This window comes from Vitis vinifera, chromosome 18 (genome assembly GCF_030704535.1).
Source record: "Vitis vinifera cultivar Pinot Noir 40024 chromosome 18, ASM3070453v1".
Taxonomy (NCBI): Eukaryota; Viridiplantae; Streptophyta; class Magnoliopsida; order Vitales; family Vitaceae; genus Vitis; species Vitis vinifera.
In genome coordinates, this window is record NC_081822.1 from 11901726 (window position 1) to 11912881 (window position 11156).

The 11156-nt window shown below is 32.5% G+C and overlaps 1 protein-coding gene across 1 annotated transcript; it reads left to right on the forward strand.

The window, feature by feature from the left end:
* The first annotated feature begins 5230 nt into the window (after nt 1–5230).
* On the forward strand, nt 5231–6421 carry LOC100242084 (auxin-responsive protein SAUR50). Its single transcript, XM_002277296.5, has one exon. It carries the CDS (start codon nt 5410–5412, stop codon nt 5863–5865), a length of 456 nt encoding a protein of 151 aa, XP_002277332.1. The 5' UTR covers nt 5231–5409; the 3' UTR covers nt 5866–6421.
* Nucleotides 6422–11156: the final 4735 nt, after the last annotated feature.

Below are 11156 nucleotides of genomic sequence, written 5' to 3' on the forward strand. Positions count from 1 at the left end.
AGATATAAATAAACGATATTAAGATGGAATCGCTAAACCCACCTCGTCTGCCCAAGAGAAGTAACAAAATAATAATAATAATAATAATAATAATAATATTTAACAACTTTTTTGAAATGTCATCATCTCTCCAACATAAGAGTAAAATATAGCCTCAAAAAAAGGGATTAAAGTGTGGTCGACGTGAAAGTGTACAAATTAGCATACTATAAAAATCACAACTTCATCATTAAGATTAAAATAATAACTAAAGAAAGGATTAATGTGTGGTTGACGTAAGAAGATACAAATTATGTTATAAAGTGTCGTGTGCTTTAGCGGACACGTTAGCTTACCACCCATCTAAATTAATTTACATTTCCTCATAATAAAGTGCATGTAAAACGCTACAAAACAAAGTTTGTAATTGGATTTTTTAATGCTTCCAACTAGGGCAGATTTTAAAAACTTTAATACATAGTATTTGAAGGGGATGGTGCGTACGGAGTCAATGGCTGCTTGTTGATGCCAACAGGCAACAGTTGGGCATTTAAGCTTAATTTTATAAGGTTTCAATTTTCTCATCCACTCTTCTTTGTCCTCATTTGGATCCCAATGTCCCCCAATTATTATTATTATTTTTTTAATTTTACTGTACTGTATTCTCGTAGTCACGTAATGTTGGTTCCTTCTTGGAAGGGTAATTCGGGTACATGAACACATAATTTTATATCTGAAAACAATTTGGAGAACCAACGAATAAGGGGAAGTGGATCTGGATAGAGCTTAGACTAAGATGGGTGAGGGTGGCAGTAAAGTTGTGAGCTTTGTTCCAGCTTAATTACCATTAACATTAGTTTATAAACAAGATAAAGAGATTCCAAAAGCATACATTAATACAAACTACCAACATAATTTTCTAATCTCGACACAGCACACGTACTCTCACAGCTCCCAAGACTAATTAAAGCCTTTAATTCTTGTCTCAAGCTTCTAAATTATGTTCTTGCTTCCCAATCAAATGCCTGATTGTACAAAAGACGAATAGAAATATTTCATACTAGCACATCCCCATTTATAAGACATCTCAGATGACTTTTTCTACTAAAAAGTAGACAATATGTCCATTGATTTATCAAAAAGAAAGGGGAACGAAGAAAGGGTAACACAAACAAATTAGCCGACATGACAGTAACAAAGTGATGAAAGAGGAGATTAAAGGTTTTATATGTTAATTAATTGTTTTCCTCTTTGCGTGATGGCGATGAAGGGACAGGTGTTCGTTGTTGTGATCAAGTGGATAAACTTGGGTTGGAGCGTAGCGCACATGAGAGCGGAGCTTTCACTTTTGATTTTAAAAAATAAAATTAAGTGTACGTACGAGAAGGAACGAAGAGACGTGGGGTCGTGGGGCCGTGAGCCCCGTGAGACGGTGAGAGTGTTGTCTACAACTAAGCGCCTCCGAACCTAGACGGTCTTTCGAAAAAGTACTGTCCCCACCCCCCAACTGTTTCCGCTGCAAAAAGAAAACTCAACTAAACCTCCCATTGGCCAATTTGGGAGGGCCATCTCAGAACTTGGGCCCCGCCCACAATTTCAGACTCCATTTTCATGCGTCCCAAGACGGTGCCATGTCAGCTCCTGTCCATGACGTGTGACAACGGTATTCCTCGACAAGAGTGCACGTACGAAGCCGGATAGGGCCTGGCTTCCACTTCATCGTCCACGTGAGACCATTTTCTTTTATCTTTTTATTTTTATTTTTACATGTTACAGTGGTCGGCGGAAAACGACATTCAGTGTACAGTGTGGTCTCGAGGTTGCCCTTCCTCTCCGCGCGCGTATATTCTGGAGATCTTTCTACATTTTCTGTTTGGGAATAAAAACAAAAGAAGAAACAAAGCCAGAAACATAATAAAAAATATATAGAAATTGGTATAGGCTTATGTTGGGCAATTAGGTTTGAGTTTTTGTTTGGAGGCGTGTGTTGCATAAAACATTGAACAATGGAGATAAATGCTGTGATCCTTAAATCTTAACAAGTGGGGGCACTTGTGAGTAGCGTTTGGGGGGATGCACCATTTCTCACGTATCATGCACGTGGGACCCTGCATCTTAATGACCCCATTTGACCATTCAACGACACCAGATTAATCTTTCATCTTCCTCCTTAACCTTTCTCTGACAGATTTAATGAATAAAATCAAGAACGCACATTGCCCCTTTATCTTCTATCAAGGAGCGGTTCTACAAATTCAACGCTTCTGGAACTGAAGTAATTGGTCTCGATGTTCACATTAAGCCGCACATGCCTGAGATTTTGGTGGTTATAATTGGAGAAGTAGAGTGCGGTTTGGTTTGACTTCGTCGCGGCCCATGGGTATGCTGAATTTTCCATTTTGATTGGATAGAGGATGAGAGAAGGGCAGAAGAGGGATTAGAGGGGGAGCCTTTGGAAGTTAGTTTTGGAATTTTAAAGAAAGGGAAACGATGGGGCATCCTTGCACATGGGTCATGGTCAGATATGGCGAATACAAAATTTATTTTTATTTTTATTTTTTTAATGAGGAAAACCAAAGTATATTAAATTTTAAAATGTAGAGAGAGGAGGCTCAACCACTTGAAAGGAGGGGATAGGGAGAGAGTGTAACTTTATTTCCAACTGCGCATGTGGTGGGTTTGGAGTTTCTAACTTTATACGAGGGGTGCACCAAAAAAGGCATCCCCGCACGGATACCACCTTGGCCATTAGCAGACGGCTACACCAATAGCCCTCCTTTGTTTCACAAATTACGATTTCATGTTTACCTATGGTACGTGAATTACGCCATTGCCTTCAATCATTTTTTTCTTCTGACATATTTTATATATATAGATGAAAGAAACAATTTATTTCTTGTCCATAGTGAGACCATCCTTACTTTGAATAATCTACACAAAGGGTTATATGGATTATTGGAAATTAGGACTTTTCTTGTTTCGAAATTGAGGTGTGATGATTTGGGAATATTCCTTAGTTAAGGTTTACTTGTGTGGATATTGGCTTCTGTATTTTGTGCAAAAAGATCAAATTAGAATAACTTTATATATCAAGTTAAAAAAGATATATAAAGACGTTTTAAAGTTGTGAAAATTTATTAAATTTAGAGTAAATAATATTTATATGAAGGGAATGAGTCATCACAGAAAATGTAAAAGTCAATTCCAAATTCTAATATCAGACTCTATTGGGATATTTACCTATTTGAATGACCACACAACCCTATGGGATAAAATGAATGTGATAACTTATATCAAATAGGAAAAGAAGTTCTAATATTGTATATGCGATGAGTTTATATAAACGTCTTTTGAATCCATAAGAGTTCATTGAATAATATTTTTATCGAAGGAAATGAACTATTTCAGACTGATATTAAAATCAATCCTTAATCTTAATATGAAATTTTGTGTATATAATAAAATTTTCTTTGTGGAATTAAATTAAATTTAGGTAATTTAGATTATGTCATTTTAAGTAAAGAAATTTGAAAAATTCCTTAAAAAATAAACCAAATTTCCTTTCCATTTAAAGTAAGTCAACAAAAAATGAATGATTATTTATTTGTTTGATATCATGGTACACAATAAGTATGTTGTATTTACATAGAAAATGTAATATTATGCATCGAATAGGAAAAGAAATCCATGATATTATATATGTGATAACTTTCATCTAACTATATAAATACATTTTAAAACCGTAAAGGTTCACTACATAATGACATCAAAATCGATCTTTGATCTCAATGTAAGATTATATTTGTCTAACCCTTTGCAAAATATGGTTAATTATCTAAGTAACTTTATAATCCTATGAGTCACATTGATGACATTGTATATGTTTAATAATGACTGTGATATCTTACATTAAATAAGAGAATAAAAAGGTTATATGAGGATTATGATATCCTATATCAAATAGATAATAATAACGGTAATATCCTATCTAGATAGGAAAATAAGTTCATGACATTGTTCTGATTCTTCTTATGAAAACCCACTAGTCTTAGAGTTATTATAAATAGTTACGAGTACAATGGAGTCTCTATTAGTTTTTTTTTTTTCTTTCAATTTTTTCTTTTGAAATATATTTCTTTTTATGTTGTCCATTGCTATGGGTTGGCTGAAAGAAAATAATGAAAGAGGTAGCTGTAAATTTGCTGAAAGAGAAGGGTGGGAAGAAATTGATGCAGAGCGGATTTCTAAATCTTACCACTTGTAATAAGAAATGAAAAGATAAAAACAAAGAGATGGGTGGTAATTAAATGTTTCTCCCCCACCCCATGCCAAAAAGGAAAAAATGGAAAGAAAAATCACGGGAGATACTGTCACTTCCTAACCAGTTCTTTGGATATTTTGTTTTATGCTTTACTCAAATTTTAATAAGTTGTAAAATCGCAAAAAAAAAAAAAAAAAAAAAAAAAAAAAAAAGACAACTAGATAGACCCTATTTAATAACGGTTGTCGAAAATAATTTTTTAATATTTTATAAAATAAAATTTTGTTTAAAAATATAAAATATTTTAAATATATTTTTAATATTTAAAAAATAATTTTTATGTATAATGTTTTATTTTTAATCATTTTATATATTTGTATAATTATTTTTAAAAATAATTTTTAAAAAATAAGTAAAAAGGTTAAAAACAACTCAAATATTTTATTTTCTATTTTTAATAATAAAAAATAGAAAATGAAAAATAATTTGACCGTGAAACATAGTTTTTTGTTTTAAAAAATAAACTAAAAATTCTCGAAAACAACTGTTATTTCATTTAATATATTATGATTTGTTTTCATAAATAATTTTACAGATTTATTAATTTTAAATTTAACTATGTTTATATGAATTTAAGATCTCACCCTTTGTAATGCAATATGTTTATATAAACACATTACAATTATCCTTATTTCAATAATTATGTTTAGACTATACTTTAAACAGAAAATCCAATATGATATTGTAATGATGATAGAAAATCTAGTATGATAGTGTAGTAATGATTATTTCCATTTTTTATCAATTTTTATTAATGAACACATAAAATTAAAATTAAAGGCCAAATTAATTACAATTCCTCAATTGGTTAAAAGAGGGAGTTTTAAATTTGAAAAAGTCAATCCAAATGTAATGTTAATATTATATAATTAATTAAAAAAATAAAAAATATCATTTCCCCACAAGCCTTGAAAATGCAGCGAAACGACGGGAATAATATCGTAATTATACTGAAAATGAAGGGCAGTTAGAGACTCCAAACTCTATAAAAGGCTCCTCTATCAACATCGTTAGACCCCTCAAGTGTTCTCTCTTTCCTCATATCACAATCGATACCAGTTCAAACAAAAGGAATCTCTCTACCGCTTTCTCTCCTCTTTTCACCCAAGATGTCAGTTGGCTTTGGAAAATGCAGCAAAATCCGGCACATTGTCCGACTCCGGCAAATGCTCCGGCGGTGGCGCCACAAAGCAGCAGAGGCCTCCCGCATGTCATCCAGTTGCATTCCCTCCGATGTTCCCGCCGGCCACGTCGCCGTTTGCGTCGGCACCGATGGGAAAAGATTCGTGGTTCGTGCCACCTACTTGAACCACCCCGTCTTCAAGAAACTCCTAGTGGAAGCTGAAGAAGAGTACGGATTCACCAACCAAGGTCCCCTTTCACTTCCGTGCGACGAGTCAGTCTTTGAAGAGATCCTCTGCTTCATATCACGGTCCGAAGCCAGCAACTCAGCGCGTTTCGTCAATCGTGAAGATTTTCAGAGATATTGCCACGTAGGCATCAGAAGTAGTCTGGACTTCTGGCCCGAATCTCGACCGCTTCTTCATAGTAAAAGCATTTGGTAAGCAGCGAAAGATCAGCTGTCTTGAGTGTGAAATAAAATATACTTCGAGCCTGACCCGGGTATGACTCAGTCCGAGTTAGTTCGCCTCATGAATAGTTTGAGGAAGGAAAAAAAAGAAAATCCGATTCAATTCTATTGACTCGGTCGAGTTCCTCGAGTGAGTACTAATTTTTACTCACCATGATTGGTAAAAGGGTGAGAGGGTGGGTGGTTTTATTTATTTATTTGCAAAATGATATGATTGGGTAATTGGGCGGTGAGGAGTGTGTTTTACTCCGAAGAATGTATGGAGATGGCATATTGGGTGGCGAGTTCCCACCGAGTCGTCCCGGGTTCGAATCGGAGTGAGGCTAAAAGTTGAGATCGATGAACCAACTGAGGAAGAGGAAGAACGTGCAAGTGTTCGAATGAGGTTACTTTTGTAAATTCCGTTATTTATTGGATTGATTAATGGGAATTGTAGAGAAATTGAAGCATGATTGTCCATTATCTCTGAAATATGTATGTATATATATCTTTTTAAAAAGGCAAATAATAATAATATATTTTGCTATGAATGATGGGAGGCGTTGTGGGAGTTATAATGGCACCAACCCACGTGAAAGCTGGTCTCCTATTTGTTGTGTTTCGCCTGATTCATTTTTGTCTCCAATCATACTTGTTGAATAAATCTTGGTTGTAACTATCAATATCCTGTTTCCACGAAAATCCAGAAGTTTTCTCTCAGCCCAATCAGGCATTTTCCTCTGCATGAATCACAATGATAAGGACAAACGCATTCAAGAATTTATGGCTTATATTAAATAAATAAATAAATAAATAAAGTCTTCTCATTTTATAAAGACAGTCCAGGAAGAAAAAAGAAAAAAAAGGGATATATTTTTCATGGGCTAATTTCAAAATTTTGCCTCTGCATTTTATTCCGTGGGCCGGAGGGATCACAATTCACAACCCAAAAACAAATATTGGTTAGCCCCACAAGCCCAAAAAGGGGCGATACCCAAAAGTCAAATTAATTTGGGTTCAACCAAACAGACCTTATTATAACCATAAACATTAAATAATGATGATAGATAGGAAGTGGGGTTGATATAGAATTGAGTGACTACTAAAGATGGGCGTGGAATAATGTTCGTGAACATTCATTATGCAGCTGGTAGACAACTGCTTTTTTGATGGGCCACGCCCAAAATACAAAGTCCTATTAATCTCCCAATCATACCTCTCCAAATTATGAACCTTTGACTTTATCATCTACCTTTCGTTTCTTTGTTTTTTATTTATTTATTTATTCTAATCAATGGATTAGGTGCGTATCTTTCTCTAGCTTTGGCTCCAACTCCTAATAACAATTACCAAAATAAGTGATTATTTGAGTAATGGAATTGGATTTTATATTTAATAATAATAATAATAATAATAATAATAATAAAAAAAATATTTTTGTTAAATAAAAAATACTACCCAATAGTATTTGAGAAAAAAAATGAGTCTTTTATCTTTTTTTTTTTTTTAAAAAAAAAACATGATTTGAGAAGTATGAGACTTATATAAATGATATTTTTATTTACACACTCTTAGAAATTGTATCTATTTTTTTTTTAATTAGGATATGTTTTACAACCGTTTTTTAGAATAATTTTTATTTTTTTTAAAAAAGTTAGAAAACATATTTAATAACCTGAGAATTGTTTTATGTTATTGAGAACAAGTATTTTTAAATAATTTTTTTTAATTGTCTTTAATTATTTTTACTTATTTTTTATAAATTATTTTAAAAAATAATTATACAAAATGATGAATTAAAATAAAGTTATAGATATAAAAAAACATTTTTAAAACATATTTTTAAAAAATAAAAATAAATTAAAAATATTTTAGGTTTTATAAAGCATAAAAAAAAAAACAATTTTTAAAAGTATTTTAAAAAATTGTTTTTATAAGCAGAAACACACGTTAATCACCATTTTATACTTTCTAAAATGATATATATATATATATATATTAGTTTTATCTGGTAAAAGACTTTCTCCTGGGGCATGATCCTTAAGTTTGATATAATTGGGTGATTGAGGGAATCAAAATCTTCTACGAAATCAATTACAACTTTGAATGAACGAGGTCAAGTCCTCTTCGATATTTTTCATGACATCCATTCAAATCAAAGTCTACAACGGGAAAACCATAATAGTGTAGCCTTTCCAACATTAAGACTTTGTATCACATCCATTCCAATTTCACTCAACCTCTCATCCCTCTTATCCCAAAAAATTAAAATTTTTAAAACAAATAAATAAAGGAATACCGTGCGTTTAGGAAACAATCTCACCCGAGCTTATCCATCCTGGATACGTTAAGCTTTGTTAACGCGGCAAAGAATGGGTGCGCAGTGGACCAGACTGAAAGTTCTGATGAATTGGATGGAGTATTGACCATTGACCAGCCCGTCCTGCCCATACTGATGAATGGCCCAGCTTTACTCAAAATCATTGCATCAACATCCCAGCCATGGTGCGCCCACCGCCCCACAAATTATCGGCTTTAATGTTGGAGACACTGTCGACCCCCCGCATCCAAAGGACAATCTTTCCTCTTTTACTCGTACATCTACAGACAGCGGCGGCATTGTTGACTTTGCTTAATGCCCTACAAAAATGGCCGTCTTCGTCGATTTGATATTTCTACCCATATGTGAAAGAGAGTGAGAAATCAGAAATGATGATGAAACTTGAAAGTAGTGGCACAGAATTCTCTCATTTCATCCCCAACCATCTCAATCCACTGGATCACTTCAAATATTCCTACATTTTCGCTGTCATGTGGCCGCAACTATGGATTTTAGTATCATGATGCTAAATTCTGACACTATGTTTAGTTTTGAAAATTTTTAAAGAAAAAATAAATAAATAAATAATTAAATAATGGATTTTAAGTCTATAAGTTATATTTATATACTATAAAATGATTTTAAAATATGTACATTTTTAATTATATTTTATTCTCTTTATTATTTTTCATTATACAACAAAATATGAGTGTGAGTATATTAATTTTTTATTCTCGTTTTTTTTTTTTAATGTTTTCTTATATTTATATTTTTTAGGTGTCTACCCTTTGGGCTTATGTAGTCATGTTAGTGAGAATCCGACATGTGATTCGTGTTCATGAAAACACAACATCTAATTTGTGTTATTAATGGTTCATGTTCTCAAGAATACGATTACGGGAGAGTTTCTAATATTAAGGAATTTATGTTCGTTTTTATTTGAGTACCCACTTCAATTAGGAAATCAATTTTTTTCTTCTTTCCTTAATACTTTCATAAAATCAAATATAACCTAAGAATCCATTTGTCAATATTTTTATAAAATCACTTCTAATATAAATAAATAAAAAGGTTTTTAAAGGAAAATAAAATATTTGACAAAATTTTTAAAATATTTTTTAAAAATTAAATAATTAATTATAAAAGCAGACACGTAATACCTCTAAAGAAAATACTTTTACTAACAAGCAAATAGAAACATAGATTCTTATTAGAATTAAAAATTTTACATTATTTGGCTCTTAGTTGACACATGTACCAATTGTGGGATAATAACCTCTCTGGGACGCAATTCTATGGGCCTGAATATGTTAGGAGGGCCCAAATAAAAGCCCAACCTCGTGCAATAGATGGTCTCAACAGTCAACACAAACCAAGAGCGGAAAGAAGATGAGCTCGATTATAATCCAATTGAGAGCCTTCCTTCTGCTTGGGCCATAATGTTGGGCTTTGTGCAATGGATGCTTAAGCCCATGAGGGCCACAATATGCTCCTCGGTCCCCGCCATTACGAAGTTAACAGTATATACCCGTTAGGAGTGAATTTCATCGATGCAACAAAAACTGGGTTCAGCCATTCGACAACTGGGGTGTAATGTCCAAACACGCCAAATGTAGCAGTGAAACCTGTAGTGCATGTGAAATATTCAGATGTGGGAAGCATGTGAAGCAGCAGGTAGCAGGCCAGGGTTGATCCATGTCAGGCCCACTATCAATCTTCTACTATTCCTAAAAAAAAAAAAAACAAACAAATGAAAAGGGCCTCAGTTTCTCTGAACTCCACTCCACTCGTAAGTTCATGAGTACATTTTGAGTAGGACTAGGCCTAGGTTCCCTTGGATTTCACAAGCCTACAACTCAAAAAATGACACACTACAAATGTGGGCCTCACAGCCCAAATCTCATTGGACCACCTTTATTCATTGCCCATCACAAAGATAATGTCGTTTTGTGCCCATGATGGACACTGCACAGAATTTTCTGAATTGTGGCATAGCAAATCATTCTAATCTTTTTTTTTTTTTTTTTTTTTTTTTTTTTACCAATTTTTTTCCTATTTATTTCTATTTGTTTCTTTCTAGGAAAATCCCAAATCAGTAAAAAAAAAAAAAAAAAAAAAATAGAAATGATGACTTGTATGATTTGGAGAGGGACTTTACATTTCTACCCTTGGATTCGATCTGGACTGACTGTTGCGAACGAATGGGCTAAATCAAAAGATAATGACATTTAGGAAGAGAGAGAAAGCAATGAGGGTTCGGACTTTTCGATGGGATTAATTTCAATTAATTCCGGATTTATCGAATGTCAGATGTATTAGCGATAACGATTGATTCACTGTAAGCTCGTGCTGCCAAAAATAATTCCATGATTGATTAAGACCGTGAGGAAGGAGAAAAAATCACTCTTCTTTCCTTGCAAAAATTCGGAGTATTATTATTTTCCATTTTAGGTTTGAAATAAGAGGTGTTATGATTTTTAAATAAAGAAAAAAAATTCTGAATCTAAACTTATCTTGAAAATATTTGTTGGCCTTTTTGTTATTTTTTTTAATTTTAAAATCATAATTAATAATTATAGTTCTAGATTTAAGATTAAAATCATAATCATTAATTATGATTTTAAAAAATATTATTAATAATTATGTTTTAAACTTGTTAAAATCATTATTAATAATTATGATTTTAAATTTAAAAATAATAATAATAAAGTGGAAATTCAAGTCGCATTGAAAGATGTATTTTGAAAATCAATCTAAATGTTAAACACTTTTTTTAAGAAATGAAAAAGAAAATAATTTTTCCACCAATAAAGTGGAAATAAGTTTTTTAAATTAAAAAAAAAATGACAATTTCAAACAAAATTGATATCATGTGAAACTTACCGTCCAACCTTAAATCAAGCACAAATCTTTCCATAAGGTCAAAAAAAATATTTAGAATCACTCAACTTTGATTGAAGTTTGAA